The sequence below is a fragment of the Heliangelus exortis genome, chromosome 1 (genome assembly GCF_036169615.1).
Source record: "Heliangelus exortis chromosome 1, bHelExo1.hap1, whole genome shotgun sequence".
In the NCBI taxonomy this organism is placed as follows: Eukaryota; Metazoa; Chordata; class Aves; order Apodiformes; family Trochilidae; genus Heliangelus; species Heliangelus exortis.
The window spans coordinates 168,654,679-168,675,649 of record NC_092422.1 but is presented as its reverse complement, the minus strand read 5'-3'; the positions used below and the strand labels follow the sequence as shown (position 1 = coordinate 168,675,649).

At 35.5% G+C, this 20,971-nt stretch overlaps 1 protein-coding gene across 3 annotated transcripts in view; it reads right to left on the bottom strand.

Moving 5' to 3' along the window:
• Nucleotides 1-1,725: 1,725 nt before the first annotated feature.
• GXYLT1 (glucoside xylosyltransferase 1) overlaps nucleotides 1,726-20,971 on the bottom strand; it is a 29,619-nt gene continuing 10,373 nt past the window's right edge. For 2 of the 3 annotated variants that reach the window (XM_071733594.1, XM_071733595.1), the window contains 6 exons: nucleotides 13,864-14,038; nucleotides 12,782-12,907; nucleotides 11,563-11,814; nucleotides 5,571-5,694; nucleotides 5,083-5,255; nucleotides 1,726-3,586 (listed from right to left, as the gene is read on the bottom strand). In XM_071733594.1, the coding sequence (XP_071589695.1) occupies nucleotides 3,425-3,586; nucleotides 5,083-5,255; nucleotides 5,571-5,694; nucleotides 11,563-11,814; nucleotides 12,782-12,907; nucleotides 13,864-14,038 (1,012 nt within the window). In that variant the 3' untranslated portion in view covers nucleotides 1,726-3,424. Of the gene's footprint in view, nucleotides 3,587-5,082; nucleotides 5,256-5,570; nucleotides 5,695-11,562; nucleotides 11,815-12,781; nucleotides 12,908-13,863; nucleotides 14,039-19,690; nucleotides 19,771-20,971 lie in introns of those variants that run through there. The other variant, XM_071733596.1, reaches the window with a different exon arrangement.

Here is a 20,971-nt window from a genome sequence, read left to right as displayed (position 1 = left end):
AAAAACAAATTACGACTTCAGTGAACTGGAAAGTCTAGATATGTCCATGTGTCTGCAGGCACCTTTATAAACCAGGAAGGGAAAAACAAGCCTAGTGTTTTCTAACAGATAAGCTAAAAAAGTATAGACTGACTCTTTTCCTTAGCTTCAACCTATTTAATCCACCACAAATACCATCACATCCATAAATGTAAATAACCAGCAGTGCTTCACTCCTATTTTTATTCAATTCATCCAATAATTCACATATGGACAATTCATTTACACCTAGAGATTTGCCTCCTACATGGTCTGTTTCTAAGCATCCCAGGCAGACCCAGATCCCTCCTTCCTCCCACCATGACATTGCCTTTTTTTTTCCTTTCAATGCCACCTAGGTGCGAACTATAATTTGGGAAGTCAAAACAAGCAAAAGGCAACTGTATGTTGCTTTTAAATCCGTTTAAAATCAGAATAAGGAAAAATAAATTAATATTTTTCTTCTGAACCTCTATTCTTAACCTAATTTTAAATCAAGAGCTTACCAAACCCAATTCAACTGCCATTAAACGTCACCTTCACTCTAAATTTTGGCAGAACTAAAACTAGAAATAACTGGAAAGCCATATTCATAAGCCTTACACAGCCTTAGAAGCAGGCAGAAGTACAAGTACCATACATAAGGATGTGTCAGTCTCATGACAAGATAAGCTTTCATAATATATACAGAGATACAACTTCATACTAATAAGATAACATCCTCAAAGAGATCTCTTCTACCATGAGGCTGTGATTCCTTTAAATGGAGACAGAACAATGTTACTGTGATACAGACACAAACCAAGCAGGAGGAAGACATACTTAGGTTAATTTAACCTGAGTGTACATTTCTTGATGTTTACGTTTTTCTATGCAACTTTACACTTCTATTAGCATTAAATAATTTTATTATAAATACATCAGTAAAAATGGGATTTCTAAAGTTCTGTAATTTGTCAGGTCCTATTTTGCTAGTTACCAATTCTGAAAAAAAAGTAATGTTTGTAAAACGAGACAGCAAAGAAGATTCACAGGCTAGATGCAAGCTTCTACAGTTATGTGCATATCACCACAAGGTTTTATGGATACTGGAATGTTTGGCATGATAATTGGTCACACTACTTGGTCTTCCAGTCTTCTGACAACCTCCAAAGGTTCTCTTTGCAAATCAGATTTGTTTTCAAAGGTAGCACTTCTTTCTAAATTTAAAACAGGGATTTAGATAAAACTAAAAATTTACTCAAAGCAAAAAAAACCCTGGAGAGATATTTTCCTCATGGAAGTTACTATGCACTTGCTGTTTTTTACATTTTCCAAAATGTTTACGAGTGCCACTTGGGAATGGATAATTGAGGTGAACAGCTTAAGTTTACATTAATAAAAACTAAAGGCAGTGGATTCTATTTGTAACACGCTGCCACCATCTCTTGAAATAAGCATAAAGTAAGAACTCCTATCCACTTCAGCATCAACCCTTTTTGTTAACCCACCACAAAACCTAAAATCTAAATGGAAAAGTTGCAGTTTATCGTTCAAATTACACTTTCTTCTAAAATGGCTCATTGGGTTTTAAGCAGTATCTTCACATGCATACTATAAATCAATGAAAAACTGAAAGGTTCTGCAAAGACAAACACAAAAAGCAGGCCAAACAAATGTTAAATACAACAACACAGTACAAGTAGGAAAAAAAAAGCTGGAGACAGATTGATATAAAAATCAGTATTTATGTAAAAAAATAATGTATTGCATATTGTAAAATCAGTCAATAACAGTATTCACCTTCATACACATTTTTAGATTTTCAGACTTCAAAAGGTTACACAGCAAGAAAAAGAGATGGCAACAACATGTCAGACAGACAGACTGCTTTCTAGTTTCCCTCACAGATGTTTATACCCCGAGCCAGCAGGGAGGTAAGGAGCAGAATATAAACCCTGCTTATAATGCAGTGGGATTTTCTACTGCTAAAGCATTCGTCCAGCTTACACGGATCTGGGAGTCAGAGCCAGCCTGTCTTTGACAAAGAAACAGTCACAAAAATTAAGCATCTTAAATGGGGCTGGGATGAAGGTGCCAGTCAGTGAATGGATCCTCCATTTTCAACACACAGGAACTTTTCTGGAATGCAAAATCTCATTTTATGAAGACTTCATCTCAGTTAAGACAAGTTATCCAAGTTCAAATATACTTTACAAATACATTTCATACCATGCAAGATTAAATAGACTTTTACCGTAACACTAGAACTCAGCCTTCTTCATGTTTTTCTCCACAAAGAAGTTTGCATTACATAAACAGAAATATGGAAACTAAAGAAAGCCTAATCCTTACCTGCTATTCACTATCACACCTAATGTATTCATGTAGTTGAGGGTCTGCCCCAAAACTATTTTAAAGCCATGTTGTTAAAAAAATATGATCATAGGATATATAGTCTTTAAGAAACCCTTCTAATACATGGTCCGATGAAGCATCAGAACTCTTATTACAGCTTTTCAATTTTAGGTACTAAATACTCTATAATAATTATCAGGTAATCATTCTTAGTAAGGAAATACAACAGCAACAGCTTTCCACTGTTGGTTTGGGTTTTTTCCCCCTACCTCCAAAATGCCCTATAAAGCTGCAAAAACATGTAATTTAAAAAAAGGTATTGTAAGACAGACAACTTCATACTGAATTTTTGCTAAAAAAAAACACCTCAATCCTGCTCTGAAACAAGTGCTGTCTATTACAGCAGAATAAATTCTGTATATCTACAAAGAAAACTAGTATCACATACTAGTTATTCACTTCTCAGAAAATCATATTTATAGTGTGCAGTTTACATCTAAGATAAGTGAAACGAGATTGTCAAAACAGTACTTCAATATCTAAGAGATGAACATAAAGGCACATACAGATTGTCAGTGATGATATCACATTTCTTTGAAAACAGAGTATTTTCTGCACTTGTAAACAACTTTGTTTACATAAAGACTCACACTTTAAAGTGAGGTTAGTGCTGCTGACTCAGTTATTGCTACATTCACAGTTTAACAGAATTTTAGACAATATATGAGGTACACTCCCAAACAGAGCCTTCTTCATTTTTTCCTTGTTCAATTGATCATTAGATAACTGAATTATGCAGACTGACCTTAGAAGCCAGTAACACCCAAATCATTGCATCCAAGACAAACATTAGCAGTGATCAAACTTCAAGGGAGCAAAAAGACACCTTTGCAGAAAAAAGTTCCTGTTCTTCATTAGATGAGTATTTTCTTCATTTTTATGTATGCTAGTAAACTTTAGCTGGGCACATGAAGAGACAATTCCAAACATACTAAAATTTTTGCACCTTTTGACCAGTATGTAAACTCAAGTCTCTTGATCTAACATCTTGGAGTATGAAAAAAAAAAATCACCTTCCCCTGGATCTTCTGGCATAAAAGTCTCTTATGCTTTTTGCTAGCTGTTTTATGAACACTTTGTACACTCTTCCACAGTATGTATGCATGGTTTTCTGTAATTCCAGTTCTAGGGGCTGCAACAGGGAACGAACCATATCATCTCCAAATGAATACTGTAAAGAGGTTAAGAAAAGAAGATGTAAGGTCAGCATGGAATAGTGGCATTATTCAGAGGTATTTGAGTTTTATAAAAACACCTCTAAACATTGTTTTTGCTTTCCATGGGTTCATCAAATGTTTCATCAAATCTTCTGAATGCAATTTAGAAAAACACCTCTACATTACAGAAATATTCTCTAATAAGCCTAACAAGCAAGAGGGTTGTTTGTTTTTTTGTTGTTTTTTTTAAAGGTAAGCAAAAGCATATATTCTGACAGGGAGAAGTTTATAATTACCTCATTAAATCAAAAATTAACAGATCTAAAATTATTTCTGGTTGTTTGTTGAACACTAACTTTCTTGAATGACATACAACTTAAGGAATACAATTCTTATCAAATTTTAATGAAACAACAGAATGAGAAGTAGTACCATTGAAATTTCATTAAAATGAAATATCATCAGACATATTTGATGTTTAACAGGGACATGAAATAAAGAAGTCACTAATTCAACAGTGCAATATTTTTTATAAACAAATGGTAAACTAAACCAGCATTTCAAAGCAATGTAATTTTGTTCATCTTATTACCACTGAATCAGCAGTGTCTTACATACTTTCTCTGACATTCTCATAAAACAAATGGGATCATAAATAAAAAGAAATAATTTTTTCTTCTGTTTTTGACAATGCTCATAGGAAACAAAGAAATCGTATTTTTATGGAAACACATTCACTTTCCCTGCAATGTATTCTCAGGCCCCCACAAGCACTTTTCTTCACTTTTATATCCATACGACAACATGTAATAAAGCACCATTAAAATATACTATTGATTTTTGAAGGTTATACACACAATAGCCTGCTACATTAAAATGTGCATCAGTGCTAAATTTTACAGCTCTTCAGTGAGTATACTGATGTGGTGATAAATAGTTTATTAGATGACTTATTTGCAGAATGAAAAGAAGTCATTGTGCTTAGTACTTAAAGGACCAGCAACATATTAGTACACTCAATTTGTATAAAAGATCAAAACAGCATAAAAAAAATTTCTGCAAGCGAAATCTAGCTACAATCAAACATTAAAATGCTGCAGTAAATACATACAAATTTTGGGAAGAAGGAGGAGGTTTTCCTGCATTTTAAAATCAGCAGAAAAATTATGATTCTGGTGACCTCCAAATACTCAAACACTTTACTAGATGAATTTATAAAAGGAAGGGGAATAAAGCCCTTTAAATAGACACTGATAACTATAGGCAATGTTTTAGAATCCTAACCTAGACCTAGTTTACAACATATTTCAAAATGTGCCCATTACAAAAGGAACACACTGGAATTCTATCCAAGCAGTAAATGAAAAACTGATGAAATACTAATCAAGAGAAAAAAATAGTTTGTTGCAATCAGGGTAGGGAACAACAAAGTTTACAAAATACATGCTACACTGCAGACAAAAATACATTTAAAATAAGTCTGTACAAATACAATGCTGAAAATACTTACATTTTTTATTGCTTCATAGACAGCCCTAAAAGTTGGTTGTTTATCATCATGGTAAACACCTCTGTTTCCATGAAGAATAAATATACCTTCTTCTTCAGCTTCTTTACAATTGCTTCCATAGATGCAGTGGTCAGGCCGATAATTCCATTGGCAAGGAAAGACATACAGACTTTCTGTGCAGAAAAATGAGAACTCTGGATTAAATATCAAATTTTTTTCAGCAAATATATTAATCTTCTCTTTTTTTTCTTAAGGCTTCTTCATAAATTTCTGTATTGGGTTGGGTTTTTTTTTTTGCAACTTAACAGCTAATTACACTTTAGCAAGCTCCAATAAGGTCTCTAAAACACTTTCAGGAAATGGAAGAAGTGAAAAGTCCTCTGAATGCTTTAATTGAAAAAATCTGCTAAAAGAGTCTATTCCTGGATTTTTTTAACATTGAAGAAAAGAAGTTTCTCATGTTAGACTTCAAATTAACATGGACTTACCTGGATTGTGAAAAAACATTATGTTCAATAGATCCTGATCACCCCATGTTATGTTCAACTTGTACTTCTTTAGCAGTGGCATAAGAATTTCTCCCCACTGTAGCCGGACTGCTGTCATATCATTCTATCAAACAAAACAAAGCAAAACAACACACATTCAGGACTGTTATCCCTCCAAAGGAGGAAATGCCCTGCAGATTCATAGTAATTTGCTTTTTCAAGTTACAAATCTCAAACATACAGATGATTTTTTCCTTTTAAACAAATGAGAGCATTTAAGGAAAGCAGCCACGGACACTTGCAATATGCTTTATTTCTAAATCATTAGCAAGACAAGGAGAATTGCATGCATCTCCTATTTAACTGCTTCATAACATTTTTGTCTTCAAGACTTCCCTCAAGTTCTAGGAAACAGCAACATTCTTTTTATACAGCAGATAATACATATTAGAAAAAATATATTATCTAATACAAAACTTCCATTTAACTGATGCTCATAGTAGATGAGCACTATTTAAATATCCACATTTCTCTATCCTTTCTCTATGCATTTTCTCTATGACTCACAGCTTTTAAAATTCATTTCCAAAATTCAAAACAGATCAATATAAAATTAATTATTAAATAGTTCAAAGCACACACAGCTAAAAATATTGCCTACAAAGCAATGCAAAAGAAAAATCCTTCAAAGGTTTTCTTCTCATTTAAGTTGAACTAAATTTTTAGTTATTGAACTTGAACAGCAAAGGCACAACTTTTCAGCAACAAAAGTAAATAAGACTCTGATTTAAGTAACAGCTGTTCATTCAAAAACTCTTGATTGAGCAAAATTACTTAAAAGAAAAGGAGATGGAGTACTAAAGGTTAAGCTGTGGAGGTGCTACTTGGAGTAGGGTGGCCTACACTGAACTCCAGATTACCAAGGGGGGGTTTCCAAGAGGTTATACATTCTAAAGCTAATTTCTTATCATTATATCACATTTAAGCTCACCTAGATAAAAGGAACAAGGCTGCTTACTCTGTACTTTCTACTTCAGTTGGAAAAGCGAGGATGGAATAACATTATGTCTCAAAGAAAGAAAATTCCTGAATTACAGGATGGCACCTTTTTAACCAAATGGCAAAAATAAACATTGAATTAGAAATCCATTATGGTTTGGAATCTGTATACAGAAACACCATGTTAAGAAATGGAAAATATTACCAGAAGGGAAATATTCAGTTTTAGAACTATAGTATCAAAGACTATCCTTCTCAGAGGTTTCCAGTGAAAAAGTAGAAAGTGCAAAAATTATCAGTTCAGTTTTTAGTGTTCCCTCAGATCATCTCGGCCACCAATTATGAAGGGCTTTCAGAACAGAAGACTAAAAAAAGAAATACTATGAGATTTCAGTCAAGAATTAATACAGAAAAGATCTATAGCTTGTATTATGTAGGAAGCCAAATTGAGTACTACAGTCCCTTCTGTCCTAAAAAATTTATATGACTGGCTGCAAGTATTTGCTGAGAGCAGGCATAAGAAATGCAGAAGAGAATTCTTCTCTAGCAAGAATTATCATTATTTTCAGTGCAATGTGATTAAACAAAAGAAAACACAGGCTTAACACCAAGCAAAAACCTAAAAAACAAATCTATTGACTGAATCACAGCAGCTAAAGATAATTCCTTCACCTGAACTTTTCTATGCATACAACATTGACATAAGGTTTTAATTTAGACGCAATGCTAAGAGTTAAAAACAGAAGTAAATTTACTCACTGATGCCATAATAATCATGACAATATACAGTAGTAGATAAAGTTACAGAGCAACTCATAATAAGATCATTTTAAACTGTTTAAGTCATTATTGCCTATATCTTTTACTCTTGTATAGTTTTAGTAGCAGTGAAATCCAGAGTACATCCCAAGGTGATGGAAAGGAAGGAACAGCACACATCATATTGTTAGATATCTAGAAGCAATAGTACTTGATAAATAGTGCTAGCAGATCTAAGAAATAGAAAGTGTAATATTTCAATAACCTTTGTATAAATAGAAGAGATTTAAATATTCATTTATTAATGCTGTTTTATCATTAAAACAATGTAGTAATCACAATGCAAGATAAAATATTTGAATTGTTACACACTCACTTCAAAATTCTACTGTAACTTGCAATGACATCAAACAGAATGAGAAGTAGAAGGCTCAAGTGCAATCAAATTGGTAACAGAACTGCTTTTCAAAAGTTACTCAAGTAAATATAAGAACTGAGGTTTTCCAGAATGTAAACCTTCACTCCAATATTCAACAAGTTGCATCCACCTGCCTGGATGGAGTCCTGTGTAATGTGCTCCAGGTGATCCTGCTTTAGTGGGAGAGTTGGACTAGATGAGCTCTAGAAGTCCCTTACAACTCTTACGATTCTGTGATTGTGTGAAGGTTTAAGAGGTTTAAGAAAAAAAACCACAAAAAAAAAACAAAACACAATGGTGGTGGGCAATTGTGCAGTGTTCTGTGATGCCATCAAGATAATTCATACAGACTCTCATGAGCCCCCAAAATCCCTTTCATTGAACGCAAGAAAATGTTCAAGAACAAAATACACATAAGTGCATCAAGATATTCTCTTAAACATTTCTTGGTTTAGATGCTGAGCTTTAATTACTTTGGTCATTACTGATTTCTAATCCAGAAGACTTCTTCTGCCTGTTCAAGGTTGAAGCCAGAAGAGCTGTCACATTTAGTCTGTAGCAACTTAACATAGTATTATTACCTCACTCTTAATTCTATCAAGAAAATATAAACTTGAGGAAGAATACTCGACTCACATAGCAATATCTAAAGAAACTGACTGTGCAACACATCTGCAGATAACCAATTTAAATTGTTTAATGCCAAAAGAAAGCAAGCCCTCTTCCTAGATGACTCTATGCTGTTCTTGCATTACCAGTGTACTGTCAACACTTACTAGATGTTTTTGTGAATGCGTGGGGGTATTTTACATTCCCACTTTTTAATTGCTGCAAAGACAACAGGCAGGCACTATCCATCACAAGCTCCATTACTGATTAATCATGTCCAGTTATGTACTGTTTAATTATCACACAATATTCAACAACATATATGCATGAGTATTTATCTGTATAAGGGTATACACATCTGCACATATATGTATATTATACAGTGCATATATTTGCACTGTATATATATACATACATACACAAAGTCTCAAAACACTCAAGACAAACAAGATAGTTAGGAGTAGGAGTGACAAGGTCCATTAGGTACCATAGACAAGTAGGTAGGATGTTCATCTGAAATAAATAGACAGGACAGCCCTGAGAAGATTGAGGCTTGAATAAGTAAGTGGGACAAAAAAAGGATTTAATCTTCATGCAATATATGGAACTAGAGGTTTTCTGTTACCCAGCAAAGCACTAAATCCACTGGCTAAAATTTCTGGTTCTCCTTTTTATTTATTCAGTTTTTGGTTCCTCTTGGTTCTTACAAATCAATGAAACAACAGCAGAAAGGTGGTTAAAGGTCTCAAGATGTCCAGCCTGTCATTTTGGACTGAAAAAACTACAACAGAAAAAGAACTCACAGCTTCAAATTAATCATTTTGGTTACTATCCTAATACAAAACTTGCACTGTTTAGACAAGTGCTCCAGACACTAGAGAGTCAAGACAAGTATTAAGTTCAGAAGACTTACAAAAGGAAGGGTCAAATCAGACATAAAAAGGGAAGTTTAAGTCTAAAGTGACAGTAAAGCCCTGGCAAAGATGCCAAAGAATGTCAACTAATGATTAAGGGCAGAAAATCCTGTGTTTCTAACATTTAAAATAACTGAAGTGGAGTAGGAATATGGGTTAATTGCCTTTTTAAATGTTTGTTAACTAAAGCCATCAAAAAGGAATTTGAATAATGCATTTTGCTATTGGGAAGCTTTGCTCTCTTTCTTCCTCCCTTTCTCAAGTGCCCCTTCATAATTCTGAATATTTAGTATACATGCACAGCACTGGGTAGAGCTCACTCCAATCTCAGTTCCTTTCCCATAATTATATGAATGTTAAGCCTGCAACTCATCAAGCAAATTTGTATGTACAGGACAATTTGTGAAAGAACATTAAGGTGAATGTTTTCAGGGCAATTCAAGACATTTTTTTTGTTCTGATTACCCATACCAATAATGACACACAATCTGCCTCACTACAGAAGGAAGTTCAGTGGCCCACTTAACCAGAAATTGCACATCATGTGAGGTATACTGGAGTCTGCCAGAAGGATCATGAGAAAAAGAGTATGGATTGTAAGGCCTTGCCTTACAGCTGAGGTCTTACAAATCACAGATCTGCACTCCCATAATGAGTAATTACAAAATATCACTTTCTCCACGGCTGGTTTTTGTTTAGCAATCTGATGTGTTTTGTTGGATAAGTAGTACAAAAAAGGCAACAGGAGGAATATGTAGCAGATATTTTCAGGACCTGAAAGATACTCCAGTACTCTAATACTAAGGAAAAGCAGAAATATTTCATTCTGACTTTCAAAATATTAATGAATTGTTTAATCGACCTAAATCTGTACATATATATATATATATATTTATATATATATATATATATATACACACACACTTAGATTTTAAGAAATAACTGGTTTGAGGTGTTATGGAGAACTGGTGCTAAGGTGTTATACTGTACCCTAGAAAACTGCAGTTAATTTGAAAGACAGTTATAGTATCCTACATAATTTGTATACTTTTGAAACATGAATTCTGATTTTAGTAAATTTGCATAATGTTTCCCATAAACTGAAAACCTAAGTTGTAGTGAGAAGCCAAATAAGAGTTCTCATGCAATATGAATAAAAGACCAACCTCGTCTCAAGAGTTTACCACACTAAAAATAATTCACTATGTAGAAATACGTTGCAGGAGGTTAAGTTACATGCAGTTTTCAGCCATAGAAGTGTTTTTCTTGTTGCACTTTTCAATATTTTCATTTCTTCAGATGCTATAATCAGGAAAACAAATATCAAAGTAGACTATGCAGGACTGCACTGATGATATACACAGTGAATTTTTCTTCTGGGGGAAACTACAGCTATATACCATAACTACTATAACTTTCTACTTTAACTACAACCAGGATAATCCAGTCTCAATTCACTGTATTTCCATAACAAAGACACATAGCAAGAATGCAAAGATGAAAGCTGAATCTTTGTTAAATTGGAGATGGGGGAGAAGTAGTAATGTCAACAGCAAGCTTATATTGCCCCTCTTAAGAGCACACTGTCAATCGATTTTGCCTGCATGATTATTTTTCCCTCAAACTTCTCTTACACAAATACTATTTTCCTAGTACAATCACATTGCACTGCTTTTGTACTTTTTGTATGTTTCAAGTATATAAGAAAAAATTATCCATCTATGAAGTAAAGACCATTTCTGATGCTGTAAGCACTGCTTTCGTCAATACATTCATGATGAACTACTCTACATAAATTATGACTTCAAAGCAAATCAGAAGATAGTTAAAAGTGATAATCATCTGATTACAATTTAAAAGGTCAAAAATTGGAAACAGTACAGTGAAAATAACTTACTAAATGTTTTAGCACCACCTCCTGGTCACACTGCTACACACATTTTAAATGTTAGCAGTATACATTAATTGTTTTTTGAGATCTCTACAGCAAAGAAAAAAATGCCAGAATATCTACTGATAAATGTAATTTACAGCAGACTGTATCAAGTCACAGGATCTCTCAAAACTAAGAAAAATTAAAATAATCAAGCACTATTAACTCAGGAATTCCAAGTCCTACAAAAGCATTTTAAAAGCATGAGTTAAGTACCATTTTAAACACAGTGTATTTTTTTAGAGCATTATACCAATTTTAAGAAAAAAATTGAAAAATACTGTCCCACATGAATTTCAAAGAGGATTAGAATTAAGAGACATAAAGCCACAGAAAATAAAATAAAGGCAGCAGACATACCTTGAAATACTTTCTTCTGATACGTGTCATATTCATTAACATGACTCCAGAATTTATTCCAGTTACTCCATAATAGGGATGTCTGGCAAAGCGATTATACCACCCAATACGAGGCTCTTCGTGTTCTGGTGCCATTGCAGCAATTTGGGTGGAGTTGAACTTTCCCAGAAAAGACCAGATATCATCAACAGGTCTCAAAAACAGGATGTCAGTATCAACGTACAGTAGCGAATCCACGTTTTTGAGGATTAACTGTGAGGGAAAGACATTTAAATCCTAACTTTTAAGTTTTATTGAGTTTCTCTTCATAAAACTCAAGTTGCTGCCATTACACAATGCAGTTTAACACCTTTTTGTTACATGCAAATAAATTCACTTTAGAGTGACAGTTTTCGGTAACAATTTATCATTGTTCACTCCTCTTTAATTTTAGAGAATTTTTGTAACTACAAAACAGAGGTTTCATACAGCTGACTATCACAAAGGCACTTAGGCTACATTTTAGATCCCAAAGCTCCTCAGGAGTAGGTTGCAGGCCAGGTGAAACACTACAGGTATTCCTATCTTCCTCCTGTTCTTTTGCTTTCCTATGCATCTAATCAAAAAAAAAAAAAAAAAGGAGAGGTGTAAGGACCCCCCAGAAGAGACAGTATTTGGGAGATGTTACCACACAGCAAAATCACTGAGTCCAGCTGTAAAACTAACACTGCCAAGCCCACCACTAAACCATGTCACTTAACACTGAGTTTACAGATCTTTTAAACACCTCCAGGGATGGTGGCTGACACTGCTATAATTCACCTAGCCTGAAGTTTGATCTCTGAAGTGCCTTAGGTCAGCAAAGAAAAGGCTGCACAAAACACTCTGGCAACAATAGCCTACTTCTTGTTTCATTTTCTCTAACACTTCTCAGACCTGCACATGCAGGAAACTTTGCAGGTAAATGAGTAGATGAGGTGTGATAAATCCTTCTTATGCCTGAGAAGATTACATGACCTGCATTACTCACTGAAGATACTGTGCCATAATGCAGCAAGTGGATAAAGGACTCTTATTCTATATAGTACTAGTGCCACAAATGTTTAAGTTCTGAGCTTGTTTTAGAATGTCAGAAAAGTAACTTTTAGGAGCAGTATTTCATTCCAGACTAAGCAGAAATTAGTAAAGCTTGATGCTTCAAAAACAGACTTCTGTATAACCTTATTACAGAATAACTTACTGGCAAGAATAACCTTTGGGAAGCACATGGTTTAAACAGTTTCTTCCATTCTGCTGCACTCTCAGTTGGAAATGTTATTGGATATAATGTGTAATTAACTTTTCCTTCATAGGGGAAGTCATCAAGCTATGTGAAAAGAAAACATCACAAAAATTACTTCAGTTCAATTCTATTACAAAAATAGAACAATCCCCCATTTAAACTGATAACTGAACACACCTGCAACATTTCTCTTCCATAACAGAAATACTTCCTGAACTACAAAAATCTGCCAACTATTCAAAATACTTGGAACAAGTGGTACCTGCAGGCCACTATGAAGTAAACACATCATATCAGACCATATACAAACGTAGGAGCAAGTAAAATACATTAGTATTTACAAAAAGTAAACACATCAGATAAAATTTCCTCCCCTCTTAACTGTTTTCCATAGGAGAAATACTAATCAAGTCTTTCTCAATTTAAAACAATTTTATGCAATTTTTGCCAGTTACTGTTCATATGACATTAGTGTGTATATATAGGAGCATGTGTAATATACTAATGTCATACTTAGCACAACATTTAAATCTCAAAAATAGTAAACTATCCACAGCTACATAATAGCCACTTTCTAATACTGCTACTCCAGTCCAAATGTTATGCCCTAACTGGGAGTTGCTAAAATCAGACATAGTCATATGCACCATTTTCACTTTGTTTAGACAACGTAAGGCTGACACATACTTACTGCAAGCCCAGGGACAGAAATTGACAGATCTCTATTTTATCATGAAAAAACAACTTTAAATAAGCTCACATAAGATAACTAGCTCGTGTTCAGAACATCAGGTTTGTATTTAAAAGATTCAAAGTGACAAATTAGAAGCTTTGGTCTATGTCTATGGAAAGCTTTAATTAGAGCTACTGGCATTTATCAGCAAGAAAAAATAAAAAATCCCTGTACAACACTACAAAGGACTTGCATGATGCTTTTTTTAGGCCTCTATATCCAACAGTTACTACCCAAGTAGTTGAGATATCACACATATTACTCCAGCTGTACAACAAATTGAATTTTACAATTATTTGGTACTTACTATGTCTTTGAAACTCTTGTGCAATTGGTCCTCAGCAAAAATATGAAACTGGAGAGGTTTGATGCTGAAAATAATGGCTGATCTCAACATGGTAACAGTCTCCTCCAGTCTTTCACCACAGGCAACCACGGCTAGATGCATTTTCTCAGAAGGATGTGTCTTCATGTAATTGTATCTGATACAAAGATATTTTTTCATTTGACACTATTCCTAGCACAAAGTTAAAAAAAAAGCTCTGCCATTTACTGCAGCATGTCATTTCATAAAATACCCATTGTCTTATTCAAATCAGCAATGAATAACTCAAACAGAACATACAAAACCACAATATTAAACTTATGTAGACTTAACACTTAACTTGAAATATTCTCATATTCACTCCCCCAACCCTGACCATGAAGGAAAAATAAGGTATGCAAGAGCTACACAGAAATTAAACAAACATACATTTATTTTCTTCATAATTTTACTATCCATTACTAGCAAAGAATTCCATCTAAATAACAATGTTGAAAGAAATATCAGGATTAAAAGAAAGTGACATTGAAATGTGAAAGGCTGACAGTACACAGATAAACATGTTAAATATAGCAGAGTTACACTCAACAACAAAATTGAGATAACTCCTACTTTTAAAAAGTTCTGTAAAGAACTGAATGATTTACACATTTTGTCCATTTTCTGCTCCAGCAAGACCTTTTGTCAAACCCACGTGTTAGGGCTTCTCCTAAGCACTGGCAAGAAGCCTTCTCCTGTCCTATCCTGCAGGTGTACAACTTGGTCTGGAAGGGCATGAAACTAACAGCTTGAATGGCTGTGTGGGATGTCTTGGTGCTTGCAGCAGTTCTGGAAAAATCCCTCATACCTGGTCTGGAAAATGACCACATCCACTGCCCAGTGTCCTTGGGGCTAAACCACTGAGAGGTTTGGGCATTGGGACACCATTTCTCCCTGAGGACAACTGCCCAACAGCTATGGTGAGAACTCTGTGTTGCACAAAGTACCTCTAAAAGTTATTATTTCAATACAACAGGCTAAAAATTATCATCGAGGAAATACCAATAGCCTTGTAGCAAACACAGTGGGCATATTAAACCTCCAGGACTTCATACGTTTAATTAGCCAGAGGAGCTTTCAAAAGTTTTAAGCATATGTCAACTCAAAGCTAATATTCAAAACAATATTCGGTGCTTGAGATATTTGCACAGGTAATGGGACAAGGGGGATAATAGAACTAGGGGCATCTAGTTTTATAGAGCAATTTAATTCCAAGATGTGCAGACAAAAAAAATTCTTCAAGTTAGAAAATACCTTCCCCAGCTAGTAACAGCAGAGAATGCTTGACAAACATACCAGCCATTCTTAGGAACTTGCCAAAAAGATACATCAAAAGAGAAATTAACAGATGTGAGTCTTAGCACAAATCTCCCCCAGTTGATGAACTAGTATATATTTTCAGTGCATACATGTTTTCCTTTAAATTGACAAAGATACTAGGAAAATATGCCTTTTTCTTTTTAAGGCACAGAAGAGCAACATACATTATTTTGAATTCCATGAGGCAAGATGTAAACAAGATACCACTTTAAATCTGCTCACGTTTAATGTCATAAATAATGGCTGCATTCAAAAAACATTCTGAGATTTAGAAGAGTTTAATGCCCTGGAACTAGAACACTCCAGCATCCCAGGGATTTAAGGTTTAATTAAGTTTTAATCAGAACATGCAGTCAGTCCTCAGTCGAGGTTTGAGGCATTACTAAAAATAACATGGAGCAAAGACCTCATAGGTAAGATTCAGATCCAAAACAGGACACCCAAATGAACATGCTGACGTATGAGACTGTGTCTAAAATCTCATTAAAACCAATGGAGATCTAGTGAGTAATTCATCCTATTTCACAGTAAATACCTAGAGCTTCGTTCAGTTTCTCAGCACAGCTATAATCCCATTTTTATATGCTCTAGAATATCCCACCTGATTTCCAGGAGCCACTCCAGAACGACTCTGTGTCTCAAAGATCATATTTTATCTACTAGTCCTAAAGAGACATCTAAGATACCCAAGTGCTTCTCACTTAACACCAGTCATTTATTTACTTCTCAGTAATTTAATGGCCAGTCACCTGGATGCTTCTCTATGCTCTTTCAATTTTAATGACTGCTTAAGACCTACTTGACCTAGACACCTCTATGCAGAGGTCTCCATTCAGATGATTTAATCCACAGACTGAAACCTTTATAAGTGTTGCAACAAAACCTGAAAAATTACTTCAGGTTAACAGGGAAACTATATAAAATAGAATCTTTAAATGTAAACACGCATGCCCATTCAGACCTTTATGCATTCAGACCCTTATTCAGACCTTTAAATTAGCACCCCAGAGCTAATTTAAACATTACACCATGTAATAAGTAGCTGTTGTTAAAAAAAAGAAAACAAAGAAAGCTGAATGTAATGAAGGTAGCTGAAACCCACATAGAAGTACACTGCTACAGTCTGAAAAAACTGCAAGCAGCAGATTAGCCTCCACACTAATCCACTGAAAAGGGAATTACAATAATTAAACCCTGAAGTCACGAGAGCTTACAGTGATACTGCAAGTTCACATGATAAATAAAGGCACAACCTACACAAATTCCACAGCTGTAAGCCAGGTTCCTGAACTACATGTACCACATGGCTTTCCATGAATAAGGAATCATGAAAATTATGCCAAAGCAACTCTGAAACACATTGAGATCCAAAGATCACATTTATTATTTTTATTTTAGTGACGTGTGTATAAAAGAACATTTCAAGCCACACAACAAAAATCAGAATAATGACAGTACAACAATTTCAATTAACTTGTTCATAAAATCTCTGTTCTACGATGGAGCTTCTGACTTCATGAGTTCAGTTTTTTTAAACCCGTGCTTAAAAATATTTTTGAATAAGCTAAAAAATTTTCAGAAAATACTAGTAACTTAATTTCAGCTTGCACATTATGGAGAACAGCTGGATTCAGATCCGTAAGTCCATAATCCAAAGCTTTACCCTTGAAGCAGATGGAACAAGGAGTCACCCTCTGGGGACTATTCACTCAGATAGGGATGAGACATATTAGGTGTGATGGACATATTATGGCAGGATAAGTTATGAGACTCCAGAACTGTGGTCCTTACTGCAGACTCCATGAAGATACATCCTTCAGTGATCATAAACTGCAGTTGACTTCCCTGTATACAGACCACTGGCAATCACAGCTTCCTTTTAAATTACCAGGCCTCAGAGGCTCCTCTCCCTATACATATACATCTCTCTCCACTCCCAGAGTGAAACCACTGCCTCACTAACTACTTACACCTCCCGTGCTAATTCTTTGCTGCCAGCACTTTTTATCACTTTTTTCATCCTCCACCCACTAGAAGCAGCACAAAGCTTAAGCTTTCCAGCAAAGCTCATCACCTTCTCTGCAGTTTCACCTTCAATATTAACATGCCTCACCCACTGAGCCAGTTACCAAACCTATGACTTGTCTCACTCTTTTCTTCAATATTGTCTGTGACCTTGGTCCTTTCCCTTTCAAAATTAAATGCACTCAACTGCTCTCTTTTCTACTCATTTTTCAGTCTTTGTAACCCTTTTCCCATCTTCCTTCCACTGCTCTCCATGGCATTTAGTCATGGAACTGCCACAACAGAAGACAGAGAAAGGAAAACTTTGTTCCTTTAAGACAGCCCTGGGTTTGGTATGACCTAATGACACAAGCTTTTTCAGCAATAGAGATAGTTTATAGCAGTCTAGTAGCCAAGCTGAGCATGAGCTAAATAAAATGTATTTTCCAAGAACTGTCTGAACCTGGGCAAGTTTGGTATCAGAGTGTGACAGCTTTAGTATCAGAGCAACACCCTCATTGAACCGGAATGCAGATTCTGAAAGTGTTAAGACACTTTGAAAAGTAAAGAGTTAATTTCAAATAAATATTTTGAGGCAACATGGGAAACACAAAAATAAAAATGCAGATTTTTATAAGCACATTTCTAATTACTAGTAGCTTGATATTTTGGTGTGGGAGAGCTTCATGAAGAAGCTGGGAAAAGCAAAAATAGAGTGAAATGCAGTGTAAGTAAGTAAGCCTTTTGGATAGACTAACAAGGACATTTTGAGAGCCCTAATTTCTAAAGAAAAAAATCTTCAATAATGTGGGAGTTCTAACTCCTGCAGGTGTGTGTGTGGGAAACCTCTGGTTATTAAAATGGAAGAGCAAAGTGTGCTCCAATAGAGGATACTGAGCAGGAAGCCAGGACTGGATTTGAGTGTTTAAGGAAAAACATTGAGAACTTCGTTTATCTGTGGATACTAATTACACATCAGTGGCAGAGGCAGTAAAAATAAATGAAACTCATCACTTGAGCAAGCACCACACATACTCCCATGAGTTTAGAAAACACATTAAAAACAATCCATTTTGACACTGTGAGAGCAAAACCATATACTTTAAAGCACACTGCTCAGCAGCAGCATAAGCTCAGGTGCAAGACTTGTCCTGATGTATTTCTGTGTTGAAGACATCCATTTTGCACTGATTAATTGTGCTGTGGTGTTAATCATCTCTGACAGAGGAACATATAGCTGCTCAATGAATATAACAAGATTTTCCAGAACCTGTCCATCAAGACACTGCCATATGTTTAAAGATGTATAATGTGACACACCATATATTAAATTAGCATTTCTAGGTCAATTAAATTATGAATTAATTCTTTGCTAGTAAGGTACAATGGTATGCTTTTATGGGTTGTACTTTTCTAGAACCTTCACTGCATTTCAGCTGAATGTCTTGAAAAAAACCCCAAATGGTACTGTTACTAAAAAACTCACCAGCTCCAGAGATCTTAGCTCTGCCCTTTAGACTTGGCACAAGGTACTGCAGTGGAAGGTCTGCATACCTTTTAAGAATGGTAGGGTTCTCCTAATCTTATTCTTTCTTAACACATTTTAAAAAAAGGTAAGAGGGTATCAAACCCCCAAGAACACTCAGACAGGAATAGGTAATCCTGTATACAACTTCAATTTGTGATCACAGGTGTCCCAATCCTACCCTGCTTTGCTGAGGTCACAGCCCAGCAGCTGCTGCTTCTGCACACACACACACACACACACACACACACACACACACACAGGCTGCCACATTTCCAGCTTCAAACCTTCCAGAGCAGCAGCAGTGTTACAGCACCTTGTGTGATTTAGGTACTATTGAAAGAACAGGCAATGTGACCCAGTTTAATTTTATTTTTCTCCTTTTTTCAAGCCACATTGAAATATAGTGGCACCTATTATGGAAAGCCACGAAGGAACCACAGTCAGCCTTAATCCTGTGTTGCAAACTCAGAGTTCCTTTTGACCATCTATTCATATATCACAATGAACATGCCTAGGAATCCTTCAGGAAGCTCCATGCCCAACCTCACTGGCAATGAAGATGCCCTCTCCTATTCCCTTAACATGGCTGGGGAATCTAAGGAAGGAAAGATTACCATCCAGGCACTGAGAACACAAACTGGTACAAATAATTAAATGATAAATTCACTTCAGCCGTCCTCTCAAATTTTACTCCAGCCCACGAGGTGTTACCATTTTTAATATAATTGCATGAGTTTTGAACAATTTAAAAATAGTCATCATTTTCTGAGAAAATTGCCATCAACCTAACTCACACCATTATTTTTTATGTACAGCCACCACCGTACTACAAAATGGTAATATAAGGATGCCAAAACTATTTTGTATGTTGCAAAAATTATTTTTTAAATTATTCTACATCAAAACAAGCTTTCCTACCTGGTTGTGACAGACCTACAGCCTTGCTTTTCTTTGATCCTTTCTGAATGTAGTGATGCACACATGCAATATTCAGCTTCCTAAACAAGGTTGCTTACTTAAGTCTCTCAGTCCTTCTCTAGCATTACTAAACCAACTTGCCTTGAATCTGTAACCAAATGGACTACGTTGTCAGGTTCAGCTGTGCTGAAGTTGTTTACAAAAAAGAATTAAAAAAATCACAAAAAGAATAAACAGAAGCCTATTGAACATGTGTTTTCTTCTTCAGCCTAAAAGATTAACTAGATTATTAGTGCAAATATTTTACCCATACAACTTTTCTGACAATTAGCATAAAATGCACAAGGACAATATTTGCCTATTATCAAGCTACATTATTTCAAATCTGGCACTTCAGAAAAACAAATAGTAGACATGTAAATACAATAGAGATGGCTTAAGTATTACACCCTTTTTTCTATTAATGTTTTGAGCTTTATATAAATCAATTAATCATTAAGGAACCTAACCCAGTAGCCTTTACTGGCCAGTAGTGCTATAATCAATGCATACTTCAACTGGTATGTCTTCACAGCCACTCACAGCATTCTTAACAGAACAATACAAGTTACAGTTAAAGGTACTGTCCCAGTCTGGGGACTCTTGTAAGTAGCAGTACTTGCTGAAACTAACAGCAAGTTTCTCAGTCAGTGTCTGCTTCTAGGACAGATAACTTCAATGTTTATAGTTACAGCGGAAGAATGGCCTGCTGAACCAAGGCCAGTGCTTGGTTCTGAGGAACATCTTGTGCTCCATTAAGAGAAAAGGAGCGAAGAGGTCATACCTGCAACCCTCCTTTAGGGAGGAGCAGACAAGACAAGTGACCAAAACTGACCAAACAGAGTATTCCAGCCCATACATGTCATACTCAGTATAAATCTCAGTCGTCGTGAGGGTCAAGCTCCTTCCTCTTCACCCTTCTTCACCTGTCCCTGTTTGCTTCAGCATCCTGAGAGGATTCCATGCAATTGTCTGCCTGTGGTCCTGATCCTTGCCATCCTGAATCTGTGTGTTCCTGCCTTCAGCTTCCGACTGCTGCTGACCCCAGGAATCCAGCCTGGACATTCCCAGGGCTGCCCTGGTGACGTGAGAGTTACTGGGGGAAAGGAGGGAGGAATGTGGTACCATTTGTATAGATTTGATAATTTTTCCTTTTTATCATTACTGTTTCAGTAAAGCTGTGTGGTTTAGTTTCCAACCCGTAAGTCTCTCTCCCTTATTCTCACTCCTTTCTTTATAGGA